Source organism: Mobula hypostoma, chromosome 16, assembly GCF_963921235.1.
Source record: "Mobula hypostoma chromosome 16, sMobHyp1.1, whole genome shotgun sequence".
Taxonomy (NCBI): Eukaryota; Metazoa; Chordata; class Chondrichthyes; order Myliobatiformes; family Myliobatidae; genus Mobula; species Mobula hypostoma.
In genome coordinates this window covers 24,496,449-24,516,548 of record NC_086112.1, presented here as the reverse complement: position 1 = coordinate 24,516,548, position 20,100 = coordinate 24,496,449, and the positions used below count along the sequence as shown (strand labels likewise).

Genomic DNA, 20,100 nt, shown 5'->3' with positions numbered 1-20,100 from the left:
AGGAAATGCCAGTTTTCCAACACAACTAATTCTATTTCCCTTGCATAGTAAGTGACAGGAAATTTGGGAGTTCCTTAGTGTAAATACTTGAATGCAGAAATCCTAAATTTCTCCTATACTTCATTAGGAGTTTGAAGAGATTTGGCATGTCAACAAATACACTCAAAGACTTCTATAGACGTACTGTGGACAGCATTCTGACAGGCTGCCTCGCTCTCTGGTATGGTGTGGCTACTGCACAGGACCGAATGAAGCTGCAGAGGGTTGTAAATCTAGTCAGCTCCATCTTAGGTACTAGCCTACAAAGTACCCAGGACGTCTTCAGAGAGTGGTGTCTCAGAAAGGCAGCATCTATTATTAAGGACCTCCAGCACCCAGGACATGCCCTTTTCTCACTGTTACCATCAGGTAGGAAGTACAGAAGCTAAAGGCATACACTCAGCAATTCTGGAACAGCTTCTTCCCCTCTGTCATCTGGTTCCTAAACAGATATTGAACCCATGAACACTACCTCACTTTTTAAGTATATATTATTTCTGTTTTTTGAACAATTTTAATCTATTCAATATATGTATACTGTAATTGATTTATTATTTCCCCCCTTCTTCTATATTATGTATCGCATTGAACTGCTGCTGCTACATTAACAAATTTCACGACACATGCCGATGATAAGAAACCTGATTCTGATTCTAAATTTTGAGCCACCTGCTTAGTTTTTTTTTAAAAACCTACGTACAGACAAAACTCTAGCAATAAACATCTGCCTCTCTATTTTAAACAGATTCTCCAAACTTGCACAGGAGAATCCAAACATTATTTGATGCAGGGATTTCTCTTCAATTGAGATCACTTGGGAGCTGACTTAGCCTGACTGTGAATGTCTCTAGCTAGAATTTGCAATTACTGCTCCTTCCACCACCATTGTGTAGGAGGCCCAAAATGAAGATGGCTTCATCTACATAATTCCAGCCAACCACAGTACAGCTATATGTGCACCAGTCTTCATGCCCAGATTTCAAATTCTTGATTCAGAGGCAGACTTTAGGATTTGATAGTGTGTAATGCATAGGTAGGTTCCACCCAAGACTTTGAGCCTCAGACGCAACCAAAATTTGGGGTGAAAAGGGATGGGTTGTGGGAAAGAGAAGAGGATGGTCTTGATATCCCACTTGTATACCCTTGTAGCACTCTTGTGTTTGCATTATGATTTCTTGACTGATCTATTTTAATTATAGTAGCTTTCTATTTTAAAGTGATTGATTGAAGTCTCATAGTTATAAAGCTGAAAGAATTTCTATTTTCTGGGTCAATTAGGAGTGGCTCTATGAACTTATGTAATGGGTGAGTGTCTTTCTGGTTATTTATATTATCTCATGATGTGCAGTACAAACATCCAGAAAGGGAAGTCACAATAGCTTTTAAAGAATTAAAAAAAAGAATTGGGTAAAATATTTTTACAGCTAGGAGCATCAAGAACCCAATTTGTAATTGTTCCATTTACCTGTATTGGAGTGCAAGTCTTAATGCTGTACTATTGGATTCATATTTACCAACCAGCATACTCATTCTTTCAGCATTGCTCTTGCATTCTTCCAAAGTAATGGTTAAAAGGTCATTTTGTGATTTTAAATGTTCAATACGACTGAAAGATAAAAACATAATGAACTGTATCAATTAATGTTTAATTTAAACTATTAAAAGGATAACAGAAATAGGGTCATTGTTCCAAATATCACAACATACAATTAACACAAATTTGGAATAAGAATAGACCACATACCTCTTACCCTGTTGTGTTATTTTATAAAATCATGGCTGATCAGATTATAATCTCAACTGCACATTTCCATCTACCTCTGGTAATACATCAAACTTATCAAACTGCCAGACTGAACCATAAAAATCAAGAAGTTTTATTTACATCTCACTTTGAGGAAGAGATTTGCAAAGATCATGTCCCTCAATAAAATATCACATTGACTGTCAGAAATGGGTAACATCTTGCGTTTAAACAGCGACTGCAGGCTCTGAATTCTTCTACAAGAGCAATCATCCTCAACTCCTTCCACCCTGTCAAAACTCTCAAGGTTTGTGTGTTTCAATCAAGATAGTTCTGGCTTTTCTAAATTCCAGTAGCTAGAAGGTTAGCCTGTTCAAATTTTCAGCACAAGGCAAGCTGCCAGTTTCAGCTGTGACCTTAGTAAGCCTCCTCCGAATTAAACATAGAACATAAACATCTACAGCACATTACAGGCCCTTCAGCACACAATGTTGTGCCAACCATGTAACCTATTCTAGAAACTGCCTAGAGTTTCTCTACTGCATAGCCCTCTATTTTTCCAAGCTCCATGTACCAATCTAAGAGCCTCTTAAAAGACCCTATTGTATTTGCCTCCACCACCATCGCCGGCAGCACATTTCATACACCCACCACTCTGTGTGAAAAACTTAACTCTGACATCCCCTCTGTACCTACTTCCAAGCACCTTAAAACTATGACCCCTTGTGTTAGCCATTTCAGCCCTGGAGGAGAAAAGCCTCTGGCTATCCACACGATCAATGCCTTTCATCATCTTGTACACCCCTATCAGGTCACCGCTCATCCTCCATAGCTCCAAGGAAAAAAAGCCAAGTTCACTCAACATTTTAAAGAATTGCTTTCAAAATGTACACAATACTCTAGATGTCAATGTGCAAACACCCTACATAATTGGAGCATTGCCATTTTTTTCTATCCAGTTCACCCTGCAATAAACAAAAACCTTGTTAACTTAAGAGTTACTTGTTGTATCTACATATAAGCCTTCTGGAAATCACTCTACAGAACTTCTAGCAATCTACTGTCTCTCACCATTTCTAATATACGTTTTATTTTATTTTTCCTGCCAAAATGAGTGATCTCACATTATCCCACTGGTTCTCTGGTAGATCTTTGCCCACTAATTTACCTTATCTATGTCCCTTTATCACCTCTTTCTCTCCTAACAGCTTATTTTCCTACCTAATAACAAAGGATAAAAGCATGAATATAAAATCTTAAAATTATTGAACATGCTGTTCAATCAGTTTTCCCCATACAAGATATTTGAATGAAATACCCAAACAGCTCTACATAAAATATTACCCTGCAGCCCTGCATATGCTCTTGTCATACATGTTGAAGTGCCTTTTAAAAATTTCCTATGGAACCTAGTGCATTATTTGTGGATAATGGTATTTTTATTTTACCTTTACACTCTATTATATAAAACCAAAGACCTCTGCTTACAAACCAACCAGAAGAAGCAGTTTCTCTCTATATTTTCTGACAAAACCAGTCATCAGATTTGGTTTTTGTTAAACCTTAAATGGCTCACCAGGCACAAAAGAGCATTCACCACTAATTTAAATGATAATTGATAATCTTTCTCCCCAATCTATCATTGGAACAGCAGTAGGTGGTTTATCATTCAAATCTGTTTACCTATTTATTGAGATTGCCATTTTCTGCCAAATTATCTCAATACAGCTTGATTCCTTAAAGTTGTCACGACCGGGGGAGGTAGTGGGGATAAGCTCCCACTACCTATTAAATGCTCCCAATGGCATGCGTCTCAAATAGCCTCTGACAACCAAGTCCAGCTCCTGACCTTCACGTGTGGCTTAGCTACTGAGCCTTGTGGTACAGTTTCTACTGATGGGAGAAAGGGCAAAGGTGGGTTACTGATGCCTTAAAACCAGTCGTTTAAGGCAGATGGGGTTCGTCAGCTGTGGTTGGCAGCTCATCTAGGAGAAAGAAAGCTCTGATCTCAAACCCCTGCTGCATTACGGTTATACCCATTCACGAGGAAGGCTTCAAGAGAAAACCTCAAGGAAATATCTGGAGCTGGAGTCTCTAAGGCTTTCCTAAGTTGAATTCAACGTTGACTGGCAACACTTGCAACATCACTGGTGTCAAACTGTATTGATTTCTCCAGTTCCTTTGGATTCATCAGCTGTATGAAAAGGGGGAGCTTGCTGCATGGCCAATAGCTTGTTCTCCAGACCCTATTCCCCTGGTTTGCACATTGGCTTGGTTATCGCATAATGGCTTGTGTAGGATGAAATATCCATGGTTGACCCTGACCAATAGAGGACCTCTTATCTCAATACACCTACTTTTACACTATATATCTTTTAATATCATAGTTGACAAATTTTTAAACTTAAGATGGATAGATTTAATAAATGATTAAGCATCAAATTCCTTTTGTGGAAATGGTTTCTAAATTCCTACCACTTTTACATACAGAAGTGCGAACTTCATTCCTGAAAGGCTTAACTCAATTTGTCGCCCAGTTTTGTAAGTTTCAGGAAAAATTGTCACAGCTTTGGTGAACTCTCCTTGTTTCACCATGGAGTCCCAATATTGTTCTGGTAGATTTAGACTGCTTTCTCTACAAGGCCAGTATGTTTTTCCTGTGAGATCCCAAGAACAAATCTTAGTACTTTGTATGAAGGCTGTGTATAAACATTACAAAATTTCTACCATTTTTATTCCAGTCTTCCAGATTATATGTAGAGAAGCAGTATCCCAACAATTTTTTTAAATTATTTTCTATCTCTGCCCATAACATTTTATGTATCTATTTAAATATACCATCAAGGTTGCAGACTACCCAATCTATTCTAGACTACAACCCAATGATACAAATTCTGCCCCAGTAACGTACACCCAGTGTTATGAACATTAAATTTTCAAATCCAGGTACCTACATTTCCTATGCCTAATCCCTCACCCAATGCATCCCTTCACCCCCACCATCCCTCCTTTATCTGATTTCACTTATAATCATCCTAACTTATCAGATTCCAGTATCTACAGGCACTTACCTCCATTGTCTTCCAAACTCTGTTTCTACGCACCCACCACTCTCTTCATCTGCCCAAGATCTCCTTCCTCACCTTGTTCAACCTATTGTCTACCTCTATGCTTTCCGATCTGACACAGGGTTTTGACCCAAAGTATTCACTTTTCCTTTGCTTCTATTAATGCTGCTTGACTTACTGAGTTCCTCCAACAATTTGCTTCTTCCTCCAGTTTCCATCGACCACAGACTCTCACGTAATTAAGTACAAGACTTGTCTCAGTTTGCCATCAAAAATTGTTAAAGGTAGTCATCCTTTCTCTCTTTGTTTAGGAGAAAAGAAAAAGTTCTGCCCAAATAATTATCAGGGCTTCATATATGAAGCTGCATTTGGAATGGGTACATGCTATCTCTTTGTGCTATAGCAAAGTGATATAGTATGAAGCTAAGCCATTGGCACAACTCTTATCTCTTATTTTTAAATCCTTGTTCACCCTAAAATTAATACTGTAACAAACATTTTACCTGTTCAGCCTTTCTGTTTCCACCTCAAACTCACGGATTTTGCTTTCAGAAATAGCTGATCCATGAGAATAGAGAGTTTGAAATATTTCTTGAATATTGGAGCAGTCTTGCAAAGAATGGGCTAGATGCTCTGCCACACTACTGGACACCTGTTTAAATGAAAGAAATGAAACTTATATGGTGTTTGTGAAGTGTACCATTGTGTGGCAGTGAATGAAACCTCCACTTATGGTTGCAGGCAGAGCACTCTGATTAAAGGATAGTTTGACAGACTGGCAAAAAAATTACTCACAACATTCTGCCTTCTAATGGAATATCTAGTAATAGTGATAACCACAATATGACAGGAAGGAATTGGAGAAAGGTTGAAAAAGTAAAAGCAAGTTGGATGCAGTGAGTTAACAATCTGGCTTCATCCCCTTTGCGAAAGGCAAAAGAAAGTGAATACTTTTATACAATGGGCAACACGTCCACAATATCTCAATATTCCTTTGTAGTTTTGCTAGTCAATCTCAGGGCAATACATAAAGAAATAAAAATTGATATAAGCTTTTCAGATCCAGAATGACAAGAAGAATAATGAACCTATGAAAAAGGAATGAAGTGAAGGCAGAAGGAGAAGAAGAAATAAGCTGGAGCATGTGGAAAGAAGGATGCAGCTGAAGGAAAAAACAAGTCAGGTTAATGTGAAAGTTTCAAGAGAAACCTGCAGATGATTATCTTTCAATTCATCCATTACCATTGCCTTTCATCATGGTTCAGGAATGCCCCCCCCCACCACCCCCACTTCACCATTTCCCATCCTCTCTCTCAGGTTATCTCTTTGCCCGCCCACCACCTGCCTCTGGTGCTCCTCCCCTCCCCCTTTATTACTTTCTTCCATGGCCTCTGTCTCTTTCACCAATCAACTTCCTAGCTTTTTGCTTTATCCCTTCCCCTCCAAGTTTCACCTATCGCCTGGTGTTTCTCTCTCCCTTCCCCCAACCTTTCAAATCTTTTCCTCAGCTTTTTCCCTCCAGTCCCGCCGAAGGGTTTTGGCCCGAAATATCAATGTACTTTTTTCCATAGATGCTGCCTAGTCTGCTGAGTTCCTCCAGCATTTTGTGTGTGTTGTCGATTTGGGAGATATTTTTGAAGTAGCCTTGAGAAGTAAACGTTGTAACTTTTGTAGATAGTGTATACTGCAGCTGAGATACAGTACTGGCAAAGAACATGAACATCACAGGGTCAAGCAAATGAAAACATAATGTGGTTCATGGGGTTGTAGTTAATAGGTTGCTTTTCCGGAATAGTAATAAGGCTTCTCAAGGTTTTGGAAGCAGACAAAACTGGAGTACATTCCCACATATTGTTAGCTTGTGACTTGTAGTTAGAGGAAAGGCTGTGGAGAGTGAAGAGGTGAGTTAATTACTGAGGAATATCAAGCCTCTGACCTGCACTTACAGACACAGTTTACTGTGGCCAATCCAGCTACAATTCTAGTCAGCATTATCCCCAAAATGTTGCATCTGAGGGAGTCAACAATTTAATACTATTGAACACTAATGCTAAGTGGTTAGATGCTCCTTTATCTGAATGAGAATTCCTTGCACAGTGCAAGTATTGCTACTTATCAGCTCATGCCTGAATATAATCTAGGTTTCTTTGCAAGCTGACATGGTCTGCTTTGTTCCTTTAGGGACTGTGGAGAAAAAAAGGAAGAGACATCTTATGATGGAAGGAAGTTCATTGATGAAGCAGCTAAAGATAGTTGGGCCAAGAGCATCATCCAGTCTAAGCCATACCCACACTTATTTTGCTGTAACCTATTCTCTTTCACATGCTCATCAACTCCTTCCAATTCTCCTGCCGCCCACCTGCACAAGAGGCAACTGTTGATATCAGAGCATCCACGGAATGAGAGGGAGAAAATGCAAACTCAGCACAGAGGGTCCCTGAAGCTGCACCACTCTGCCACCCTCTGAGAAACTCCTGCAATGTTGTCCTGGGGATCATACTTTGTGCTACCAATAACCATTTTATTTTGTGGCATTTAAAGGCTGAAGATAAATCACGGATAGGACCTCAAATTGTGCAGTATATCTCATTAACTGCCTAAGCATCCCAAAGAGAATGAGGATGAGGGAAGCAGCTCAGTGTGGAGAGTGGGTACTGAGTTAAATCGTGTCTCTGGTGTCATATGGAAATGTGCACCAGATATCAGATTATGTTTACCCATGATATTTTCCTTCATTTGGATTATGGCCAATGGACTTGCAATGTTGAACTATTTTAATTTTTTAAATTTAGAGATACAGCACAGTAAAAGGCCCTTCCGGCTCAATGAACCTACATTGCCCAGTTACACCATATGGCCAATTAACTTACTAGCCCGTACATCTTTGGAATGCAGGAGTAAACCAGAGTGGTCATGGAGAGAATGTACAACTCCTTACAGACAGTGGTGGGAATTGAACCCAGGTTGCTGGTGCTGTAATAGCATTACACTATCATGAGATATAACATTTATTCATATATTTTGCTTGTGAAACAATGGTCAGCACCTTCAGGAGGAAATAGGAGAAAATAAGAGGAATTAAAACTACAGTATATATTTACTTTGACAGAGTCCAGCTCAGAGATAAAATTGCAAATTGGGTATGCAATCAACCAATCTAAATTGCTGTGCATTTAGGCCCACATAACTTAACCCTAAATTTTGATTTTCTTACACGAATTCTAGAGGGAAGTGATCCCACTGCACTGCTTCTATTTCTCCATGAATTATGATCTTATCATAGCAAAATTATGAAAACAATTTTAGGAAGATTTTAATTCATAATCACCATTTCATAATCCTCCTACACATTTCCTTTGCATTCCAAGATATCTATTCTAAACTCTTTTTTTTCCACACTTCTGATATTACACTGACTTACTAGTTTTGACTACATTCATTGTGCTTAGAATTTAAACATTTAATACAGGCTGTCGCCAAATAACAAATGGGTTTAATTTTTTTTTGAAAGATGTCCATAGTTAGAAAGTACACAAAAATAATCACTCTACATGGTACCCATACCTCCAGCATATTTAAATGATTGGCAGTAAAAGTACACAAGGTCAATAGGAATGATAACTAAAAGTTGTGGGAGGGATGGGAGGGAAGAGAGGGAGAGAGACTGAATTTAATATTATGAGAGCTCATATAGGCACTTCTAACCTGGGGAGAGCCTATATTAAAGATTCATAAGATGTTACTCAAATTTCTGGTCTTCATTTCATCTTGAAGTTAGCAAATGCAAATCTGCACCTTCAACCAGTGCATAACTGCAAATCATGGCAATCATGAACAGTGGAAAGTAAAAAGTTGATTTTATTTTGTTGCCTGGTAGACAGAAAGATAGGCAGTTAGTTAGTATCTTATTGGTGATGGTGGTTAAAAGGTAAAATGGAAAATTAGTAAGTGATCAGCTCATTTTAGATGAACCATCATTTCTCAGGTTGTAAATACTTACTCCAATACTACTGATCTCTGATCCCAGAACTGGTCGATCTGAAGATGAAGATTCAGACCTAGTCTTAGACAACTTTACTCGTTCAGCAACCTATCAATTAGGGAAGGACTGTCAGAATTAGTAGTTGCCCTTCACGCAATGTGAAAACTCAGCATATTACAAAATCAGTCATTGATAAACATTTCATTCTTTAATTCTACATAATGGTCAACAGGTCAACAAGTCAACAACATTGCCTTTCTCCATGTCCGCCATGGCTACTCCAAGACTTTGAGCTCCAAAAAAAAAAAAAAATCCTTCAAAGGTTACTTCAAAGTTTGTGCAGAGCAACCAAATGACAGTAGCTGCTTCATAATGTGGAGGAGAACATGGCCATAAAAACTCACCTTCGCAATAGGGATATCATTACTGCTACTACTAGTGCTGAGTTCACCAGTACTGGGGTTGACTGGTCGACTGGTTGCAGCCAGCCGACTTGGACTAGCTGGGCCAGATGCTTGCAAGCTCTGTAAACGCGTCTGGAGCTCTCTAACCTAAATTAGAAACAAAACTTGCGTAAGTTTGCAATATTAATAATTTTACAATAGCAATAAACAATATAGATAGATAAATTACTGATCCCAAAGGAAATTACAATGTAGTGTCACAGTAGCACAGATATACAAATATCGAAAGAAAAGTAAGAAAGAATAAAAAATAAGTTATCTCAAACTGTCTAACGGTGGCGGGGGGTGGGGGGGGTCATCACTTCCCCAGCTGTAGGTTGCTCATGATACAGCCTAATGGATGAGGATAAGAATATAGCACTCTTTAAAACAGTGCAGTTGTCTTAATCTACGACTAAAAGTGCTCCTCTGTTCAGCCAAGGCGGCATGCAGAGGGTGAGAAACATTGTTCAGAATTACCAGGATTTTCCATGGAGTCCTTTGTCCTACCACAGCCCCAAGTGTGCCCAGTTTGACTCCTATAACAGAGCCAGCCTTTCTAATCAGTTTAACCTGTGTTGATGCCATTGCCCCTGCACACCACCGCATAGAAGATTGTACTGGCAACAACAGACTGATAGAACATGTGAAGGAGAAACCTGCATTCTCCAAGGGATCTCACTCTCCTCAGGAAATAGAGGCGACTCTGGCCCTATTTGTACACAGCCTCTGTGTTGGTGCTCCACACGTCTGTCATCCAGGTTCACCCCCAAGTGTTTATAGGTCCTCATCACATCCACATCCTCGCCATCAATAGTAACAGGGAGCAGAGCAGGTTTAGTCTTCCTGAAGTCCATCACCATCTCCTTTGTCTTACTGATGTTCAGCTGCAGATGACTCAGTTTGCACCATTTGACAAAGTCATCTGCCAGGGCCCTATATTTATCCTCCCTCCCTCCCTTTATATACCCAACCATTCCTGAGTCATCAGAGAATTTCTGCAGATGACGTGACTCAAGTGTTGTATCTAAAGTCTGAGGTATCAGGGTCAACAGGAAGGGAGCCAATACAAGGTGGTCCTTAATTTCAATTCCTCATATGCATTTCTTGAGGATTTCCCCCCCAGGAACACAGTGTCAAGAATAGTCATATGGCCCTCCAAGCCACTGGAGGTCATGACTGATTACTGGCCTCAACTATACTTTCCAATCTAACCTCTACAAATTCCACATCTCAATATAATTAATTTGTCTTGAATGTTCTTAGAGGTTGCACTTAGAGCTCTCAGCAATAGAGAATTCCAGAAATAGACTGTCTTCCAAGGAAAGATACTGCATTATACGTTAAGCCTAAATGGGTGATCACATATCCTGTCCTATATTCACATACCAAAGTAAACATTCTCACTGCAAGCTTACACAAAAGTTTATGTTTCATGTCTCATTCATCTAAAATCCTTAAGTGTATAGACCTAATGTACTATTCATAAGACAATCCTTTTATCCGAGAAATTAATCTACCGAATCTTCCCCATACTACCTCCAATGCCAAGTATATCTGTTCTGAAAGAGGTCAAATCTGAATGCTAAACACAACAGGTTCTGCAGATGCTGGAAAATCAGAGCAACACACGTAAAATGCTGGAGAATCTCAGCTGGTCAAGCAGCATCTATAGAAGTCAATGTTTCAGGCAAAGAACCCTCATCAAATCTGAATGCTATATTTCAGATATGTGCTAACCAGTGTCCTGACGAAGGGTCTCAGCCCAAAACGTCAACTGTACCTCTTCCTAGAGATGCTGCCTGGCCTGCTGCATTCACCAGCAACTTTTCTGTGTTGCTTGAAATTCCAGCATCTGTAGATTTCCTCGTGTTTGCATTTTTAAAGTTTTAGCAAGAGCTGTTTACTCTTGTATTCCATTCCCATTGCAATGAAGTTCAATATTCCATTCCTAATTACATGCTGCAACTGCTTTTTTGTTGAATGCAGAAAACCAGATCTCTCAGAGCATTGCCATCTACTGGTCTCGCACAATTCAAATATTCAACTTTTCTATTCTGCTGAAGTGCACAACCTCCTTATAATATTCCATGTGCCACCATTTTGTAGAGTCAGTTTGCATTCAATATACATTGCATTCTGTATCTATATTTTCTGACAAGGGCCCAACCTAAATTTGCAGTTTACACAAGAATGTATTGATTTTAGTCCTGAACAAGGGTCTTAGCTGAAACGTCAACTGTTTATTCATTTTCATCAAGTCTCCAGTTTTGCTGAGTTCATGCAGCATTTTATGCGTGCTGCTCTGGAGTTCCAGCAGCTGCAGAATCTCGTGTTATTGATTTTGTTCTGTGTACGCAAAGAATTGCACAAACTTAAGAGTCAAGATTACTTATTGGTAGTATTGCGCTGTTAAACAGAGGTCCTACTAATAGTTAATAATCCTTTGCTGAACAATATCCAGCCTCAAATCTCAAATTTGCTTTATCCTGATTAGCGGTTTAAATATTCAGAGGGGGAAATTAGGTTTCAATCCTCAAAGTTTCTTAATTGAAGCAATATCATAGTTTAACTATTAGGTAGATGTGCAAGTATAAGGATTAATTCTGGGAGGGTGTATGGCCATGAGTGCTTACAAAATGAGAAGACAGAAAATATGAGTCAAACAGTGCAAGAAATATATGAAATAGGTTAGGAAGATAACAAAGTACTATAATATCACAAAGGATTTACTATTTATTCAAAAAAATTGAACATCAACACTAAAATTAAGCAACAGCATCAGATAGGAACACAAGAAATAGGAGAAGGATCACTTAAGAGGAAAAACAGCCTGCTCTGCCACTCAAAATCACAGCTACTCTTCCACCTCAGTAAGACTTCCTACAAATTCCTCACCTCCTTTTATTCATTACCTAAAATCTATTGATCACTGCTTTGAATGTATTCAATGCCTGAACTGCTACAGTCCAGAAGGATGAAAAATAATTCAAAGATTTCCCATGCTGTGGGTGAAGAAATTTCTGCTAGTCTCATCCAGTATAAATACCTTCTTTGCATCCATCCTGTCCAGAACTAGAATTTTGGAAGCTTCAGTGAGGAGCCTTCAGAAACTGATAAAGCATTAAAAAGGATGAAACTCAGTCTTGGGAGCTCTGTTAAAAATATTCCAAGGAAGTCCAAAAAGTACAAAAAGAGAGAACAATCCTCAGAAGAGCAGGAAAATCTTGAAAGTAAAAATTGAAATGATCAAAAATAAGAAACCTGAGCCAACAGCTTTCCTGTTAAGCCCATATTACAGATTCTCTAATAAGGCAAAAGAAAAAATGGGTATGTGAATTGAAGAGAAATAAAAAAAGATGTAGTTGCCTAAAGTTTAATGACAAGGGCCTGCCATTGATTCTCCACACTCTCTCAGAAATATCTTACTGTCTAAGACCAGCAGCAAATTTGGTAGACAGCATTTGTTTTGCAAATGTTTCTTTGTGGCCCCTTCTCTTACATTACAGTGAAAGCATTGACAATGAATTAAAAACACAAACACAAAGAAATCTGCAGATGCTGGAATTTCAAGCAACACACATAAAAGTTTCTGGTGAACGCAGCAGGCCAGGCAGCATCTCTAGGAAGAAGTACAGTCGACGTTTCGGGCCGAGGCCCTTCGTCAGGAACGACGAAGGGTCTCGGCTCGAAACGTCGACTGTACCTCTTCCAAGAGATGCTGCCTGGCCTGCTGCGTTCACCAGAAACTTTTATGTGTGTTGCTTGACAATGAATTAAAACTCATTCTCCAAATATATAAGTATGTATGCATCAGTTTTCTACTTATTGCAACTTGATGATTGAGGTTGGAAGTGGGGATGCTATTGGTTGAACAGTTTCCACTGACTCTGCTGATTAGACGTAATCCAGCAAGAAATTTGTTAGAGACAAAGTGCATTATTGCAGCAAGAAAACTGAGGTGACTTTGCTTGACCAGAGTCTGTATAGGAATTAAATTTCTACTGGATCAGTCAATTTAATTAGCATCAAAACATGTGCACAGCAGATGTAGAATGGAGACATATTTCTGAGGGCAGCCAAATTTGAGAAAGATATTCTACAGTCTCCCTTGGTTGACATAAAACAAAGGATTTTGTAATGTTATAAAAAGTAATATATTCGAGGCTGATGATGCCTTCTCTGATTTTTCTTGGAGTTGTCATACAGTGGAGATCATAAGCCCATACAGCAGTTTGGGTCACACTTCACCTTTCAGGAAGCAGTTGAGGAGGATAGTTCAATGATAATCCCTGTTTTAAAATCTTATTGCTATAATCAGGTGCATCTTCTTTCTTGCATATTGTCAATTATTTAACTCAGATCTCGAGGCATGTACTTAGAGCTGTCTCTTGCTGTTAGTGCCTCACTCAGGATAGTGATGTCACTATCAGTACATTTGAGATCCCAGTCTAGCATTACAGGGTAACAGTAGGTCTGTTGCTGTTGAAATTACCCATGTGTCTATCTTTAAATGAAGTGCTAACCAGCAAACTGTACACAGCACACAACTAATATCAGCTGGATAGCTGTAGTCATTAAGTCACTGAAAATGTAGCACAGAAAGAGGCCATTCAGCTCACCAAATTCACACCATCATTTACACTAGATGTACACTAATCCCATTTTTATTCTCTCCACATTCTCATGAAATCCCCCAGATTCTACAACTGGCTTATATTATTTACACACTGGCCAATTAACCTAGCACCCCACATACTTGGGAAGTAGGAAGAACTCTGAGCACCTTGAGGAAAGCTAACATGGTCGAAGTATCAATGTACAAACACCGCATTGACGACACCCAAGATCACGAGTGCAATGCAATTGAGAGAAAACAATAATAAAGTTATTTTTGGGAAAAGAAGCAATGAGAACAATAATATACATGAACAAAAAATGTGGAATTTGAATGTATGTCTAAATGCCAGGCTCATAGGGACTTGCAGCAAATTTTAAATGGTTCATCTTCCCTTTAAGAGTGACAGAGAATGAGACAGAGACAGACAGAGCACAAGACAGCTCGTACTCTAAAACAGAATTTTAAATAGAATGTGTACTTGCCCTCCGACGCAACCGATCTCTTTCCTCACGAATAGCATTCATGGTGGCCCTTGTTCTATTCAGGTCTTCCTCCTTGCCACACAACATAGCAGTGAGGCTTTCGTTTTCTTCCCGAAGAGTTGCTAATTCCTTTTCCCATCGAGATCTCTCTTCAGCAAGAGTTGGGTAGAAATCACGTCCGAGTACTCCCTCAATCTCTTCTACGGTCTATTAAAAATAGTCATCGAAGTATAAAATTATTGTTGCAGCAATGACCACATGGCACCATTCAAGTGTTTTGCTGTAGTTATTATTATATGTACTATTACCGTGCAAAGCGCAGAATCAAATATCGCTGTGATGATTGTATGTTCTAGTATCAATTGTTTGGCGACAATAAAGTATAAAGTATACCATGCACACTGCTTACTCTGTAAACTTCATGTCAGCAAGGAATTTCATTGAATCCAGATGTATATGACAATAAACTAAGTACAAGAAGTTATGTTAAGCAAATTTCAGGTCCTGGAAATAGACCTCTAATTTACAGTATGTAAAAGTCAAGTGATAATGTGAATGGGTTGATTGGTGAGAATGAAATTAAGGAAAATCCCAGCTTCCCTTCAAAAAAAAATAGGCTGGATGGAATATTTTATATACTTAGGATATCAGTTTTACTCTATTCTGAATAACAAGATTTCTGATTGTCCCATTACATAGATGCATTTGACTGGGCACTGAGTGAATCAAGACTGTCTCTAACTCCCAAGTAAGTATGGCACTAACAAGTCAAAATGGCACTAAACTGGTGAATAATTTCATTTATCAATCCAGTCCATCCTAAATCTCAGCTAAACTTTTGACAAACAATGTTTTAAAGAATGCATCTACCAATATGTCAAGATTCACAAAACCTACACGCATTTTTACTGTAACATTAAATTGTAGGAGATATTTTGTGCACAGATAAACCACAAAAAAAATGAGTTGAAATGCCAGTTAATTTGCAGCATTGTCGGTTTAGAGAAGTGCTTGTCAGAACTGCAAACAGTGCCTCGTTTTTTTTTAAACTGTGATTGTTGCTATAAGCATAGGCACTGGAAAAATGGACCATACACTAGGACCCCAAATTGTCAAAGCAGTTCCTGTACTGGCCAACTGGATACTGCTGTAACAACATTATTTCGTCATTATTCCTTGGTGTTACTCTGCTATCAAACTTTAACAGCTTTTGATTTTTTTTCCCAATTGAACATCACAGATAGCCTCATTTCAGACATCACCTAATATTTTTCATAAATGTGTGATATGTTAACCATTGACAAAGATAAAATGGAAAATATAAATAAAAGATGAGATAAAGCTCAGTAAGTCCTCAAACTGTCTTTGCTGTGATGTTAATATTTTACTGGAATTCATTGGGACTCAAGGGAAGGTATAGGAGTAAAGCAAAAGCAGATTAAGGAAGAGACTAGAACAATATAGTACTGTTCTCAACTCTATCAACCAAAAAGCAATTCCTCAACCATTTAGGTATATTTTTGGAGGCGCGGTTATTAATGCAACGTAGATAGATAAAAGCCACACTGCAGGTAAACTCAAGGTAAACGAATACCTTTATAGCTAGGTCACAATGCTCACTGGCAGTAGTGAGTTGCTCTATATGTCTGTCTACTTCTGCTACTGAAAGACTGCAGCTGCTCTTCTTCCTTCCACAAACTACATTTTCCAGCCCAGTCAGCACCCTCTGGAGCTCTGAATTGAGGTCACTACAGGTATCTAAAACAAAAGAAAAACATTCACTTCATTATTACAGCTGATAAAAAAAATTACACTCTTTGTGTGCAGCTCCTTTGCACTATATTACTTCCACAAAACAACAAATTCACAACATTCAAAATCAGTGAAAAAACACCTGATTCTAATAGCTATAAAATTATTTGAATGTTATGCAAAGTATATGCAATTAATATTTTATAGAACCAAAATGAAGCAGTGCTTGACATTCAGTGCATAGATTCAGATTTGTAAAGTAGTTATGAACTGATAAATATTCTTTCATCAGATATTGGAAGTAGAAGCAACAATACCTCAAGCTGTTTATAAAAAGGCAAACACTGTAAAAATCATTTCTAAAATAACTGGAAATAAGAAACAACTGTGATAAGATGAGGAAGATCAACCAGGAACTTAACACTAAAGTTAGGCTGTCACTTTGGAGACCCAAAAAAAAGGTGTCTGAGTTCTAGTGTTTACTTTTAGTTTGCTTTAACTGATTGATATCAGATCACAGCAATAAGAGTACAGATAAAGCTGTCACTCACTGTACTAATCTCTATATAGCCCAGTAATTACATGGGTAAATGTGAGCACATCTGATATTTTTGGGAAGATAGAAAAAATTCTGGAAATGCTCAAGTGATTACACGGTATCGCTGGATGGAGATGCACCTAACTTTTCTGTTCAATTATGGTCATTAATCTGAAATGTTAACTCTGCCTCACCATGAATACAGGGTGACATCTGCAATCTTTTACTTCTAAAAGAAAATTTAACTTCAAATGTAAATTTAGTCAAATAATTAATCAAGTGTTAATTTATATAGCACCTTTTATTTCTATCCAATGCCCGAATAGGTTTTTTCAAAATACAAGAAATTTTAACAGATGAATTTCTTTGCCTATTTTAGCAGTTAAATCTAGAGAGATTTTATTTTTCCAGCCAGAAAAAAAATCACATTTCCACCATTAAAAGTCCACCAAGCTCATTAATAGATAAAATATAGTACACTTACTCTACCAGATCTGTATACAAGATAATTAATCGATAGCAACCAAAGATTTTCAAAGACTTGAAAGACTGCAATAAGCATTCCAATTGCCATTCTACAGAAGCCACTCCACTCATTGTTCTCTGTCTATTTGATTACCACAGATGTAGTCTGTGGAAGTGGAAGTAATAACTAAAAGGAACATCTGTTGCAGTTGCCCATAAACCTGCAAATCCCTTATAGGTTTCAGAAACGTTCAGGATGCTACCATTAAGGCATTTGTGAACTAAGTCAAGCAGCTGCCATATTCTCCTTGAGGCTGGCATAAGACCTTAAGTATAACTGAAGAGATTTGAGGAGAATTATACTGAAGCTCTTATAGGAACATGCTTTAAATTATAGCCTTCTCTTCAGCCTCTGCTGGACTACTTTTTAAAATTCTGTCTAAGAGTGGATATCACTGGCCAGGCCAGCATTCTCTGCTCACTCTTAAATGCCCAAGATGCCCAATTGCCATGATATCTGCTGCGGTCCATTTGGTGAACATACTCCCATGGTGATTAGGTAAATTTTATGATTTTGACCAACCATGAGGAAATGGTAATACAGTTTAATGTCAGAAAGGTGCTTTACATGAGCTGCTAACAGTTCTATTTGCATTCATCTTGTTTCAGAAGTAACAAGGACCTACAGATGCAGATAATCTTATAAAAGTTACACAGCAGAGTGCACTGGTACTTATGTGTGTGGGGGGATTCTTAAAATTGTGTACGGTGTAATCAAGATAGTCTTTTCCTACTAACTTCCCAATTCTCTTTATCCCTCAAATTCTGTACATTATCTTATGCCACCTCCTCATCAACACTTTGTTGAGGCAGAAAGAATTTATATTGATGCTTAGAGAGAAGAATTATGTATTGCAAGTAGTGGGTAATTAAAGATTAGGACATGATCATGTATTAGGGTTGTGCGTGGTCTTTTTTAAGTACTCAATCATTAACACAGCACCAGCAATTTGCCAACCCAATTACCTCCCACCAAAACCAGCAGTTCAGGATACAAAGAAAGAAATTAAAGAATCATAAAAACATGGCGCCACTTTGTCCATTCAATCAAGAGCAACTGTGCTGGTTCCGCTCCCCTGTTCTGACCCTTAAAGTAATGTTACACCTTTCGGCCTGGTCTAGAATGTAAATGATCATTCTTAATCATAAACTTCTCTTCCCTGATGCTGCTGTCTCCCTCCTTCTTGAATTCATGTCATGACTTGGCCGCCGCCACCACCAGATAAGCTATGCCAGATTCTTGCAGTTTCAGTGGGGTAGGAAATATAGAAGTCAGGGTCGCACATCTACTTCCCTTCAACCATTCGGTTCTTGAACTAACTGGCAACATCCTCATCACTACAGTTTACCAGCACTATGACCACTTGGATCACTTTGCACCAAAAGCAAAATTATTTTTTCAAAATTCAAAGTAAATTTATTATCAAAGTACAGACTGTATATATGTCACCATATTCAACATTAAGATTCACTTTCTTGTGGCCATTCACAGTAAATACAAAGAAACAAAAAAATAATAATAGTCATTACACAGTGAACGGTAGGGATCTGGGAATACAGGTACATAGTTCATTGAAAGTGGCATCATAGGTAGATAGGGTCATAAAGAAAGCTTTTGGTGCATTGGCCTTCATAAATCAATGTATTGAGCATGGTAGATGGGACGTTATGTTGAAGTTGTATAAGGCCTTGGTGAGGCCTAATTTGGAGTATTGTGTGCAGTTTTGGTCACCTACCTACAGGAAAGATGTATACAAGGTTGAAAGAGTGCACAGAAAATTTACCAGGATGTTGCTGGGTCTGGAGGACCTAAGTTATAAGGAAAGATTGAATAGTTTAGGACTATATTCTTTAGAACAAAGAAAATTGAGAGGAGATTTGATAGAGGTATACAAAATTATGAGGGGTTTAGATAGGATAAATGCAAGCAGGCTTTTTCCACTGAGCTTGGGTGAGTCTCCAACCAGAGGTCATGGCATAAGGGTGAAAGGTGGAAAGGTTTAGGGGAATATGCCAGCACAAGTGGTCCATGTGAGCTTGATTTCAATGTTTAAGAGAAGTTTGGATAGGTACATGGATAGTACAGATATGGAGGGCTATGGTCCGGGTGCCGGTTGCTGGGAGTGGGCAGCTTAAATGTTTTCGGCATGGACGAGATGGGATGAAGGCCTGATTCTGTGCTGCACTTCTCTATGGCTAATAATCAATAAATATCAAGAACATGAGATGAAGTGTCCTTGAAAGTGAGTCCATAGTTTGTGGGCACAGTTCAGTGTTGGGGTGAGTGAAGTTATTCTCCTCCAGTTCAAGAGCCTGATGGTTGAAGGGTAATATCTGTTCCTGAACCAGGATTTCCCAACATGTCATGCTGGAAGATGATGGCAGCTTTAGGGATACAAGGGAGAACCAGGAAGCGAGCCATTAACACCATGGCCCAAGCAGCAGAGAGAGCGTCCAGTTGGCTTTGGCTGCAAAGAGACAATAATAGCTGGATGTCTGACCATCGGGGGTAGAAGACCGATCACCTTCTGCTGTCCCACCATCCTGAGGATGTTCTCAGTTAGGGGATGAAACATCTGAAGACGGATGGACCCGGCTGATGACTCAACAGTCCAGCAGCAGAAACATCACAGCTGTTTATGGTAATGGCCACACAAGAGACTGCTAATGCTATAACCTAGGGTAAAGAACCAACTGCTGGAGAAACTCCTTGTTGTAACCAAATACTTACTTTCACAAACTAGTGTACAAGGACATCAGAGTCTCTCAGCACCTCCCTCTTTGCTAATCTATCCTTATTCAGATAATAATACTTCAGAAGCAAAGTGAATAATTTCACAATTATCCTTGATATACTCCATCTACCATGAATTTGGTCCATTGCTCAACTTGTCTAAATTATATTG

At 38.7% G+C, this 20,100-nt stretch overlaps 1 protein-coding gene across 4 annotated transcripts in view; it reads right to left on the bottom strand.

The window, feature by feature from the left end:
- Positions 1-20,100, bottom strand: part of mcc (MCC regulator of WNT signaling pathway) — a 132,241-nt gene that overhangs the window by 21,743 nt on the left and 90,398 nt on the right. For 3 of the 4 annotated variants that reach the window (XM_063069162.1, XM_063069164.1, XM_063069165.1), the window contains 6 exons: positions 15,974-16,137; positions 14,380-14,586; positions 9,238-9,384; positions 8,852-8,941; positions 5,355-5,503; positions 1,505-1,645 (listed from right to left, as the gene is read on the bottom strand). In XM_063069162.1, coding sequence (XP_062925232.1) covers positions 1,505-1,645; positions 5,355-5,503; positions 8,852-8,941; positions 9,238-9,384; positions 14,380-14,586; positions 15,974-16,137 — 898 coding nt within the window. The remainder of the gene's footprint in view (positions 1-1,504; positions 1,646-5,354; positions 5,504-8,851; positions 8,942-9,237; positions 9,385-14,379; positions 14,587-15,973; positions 16,138-20,100) is intronic. The other variant, XM_063069163.1, reaches the window with a different exon arrangement.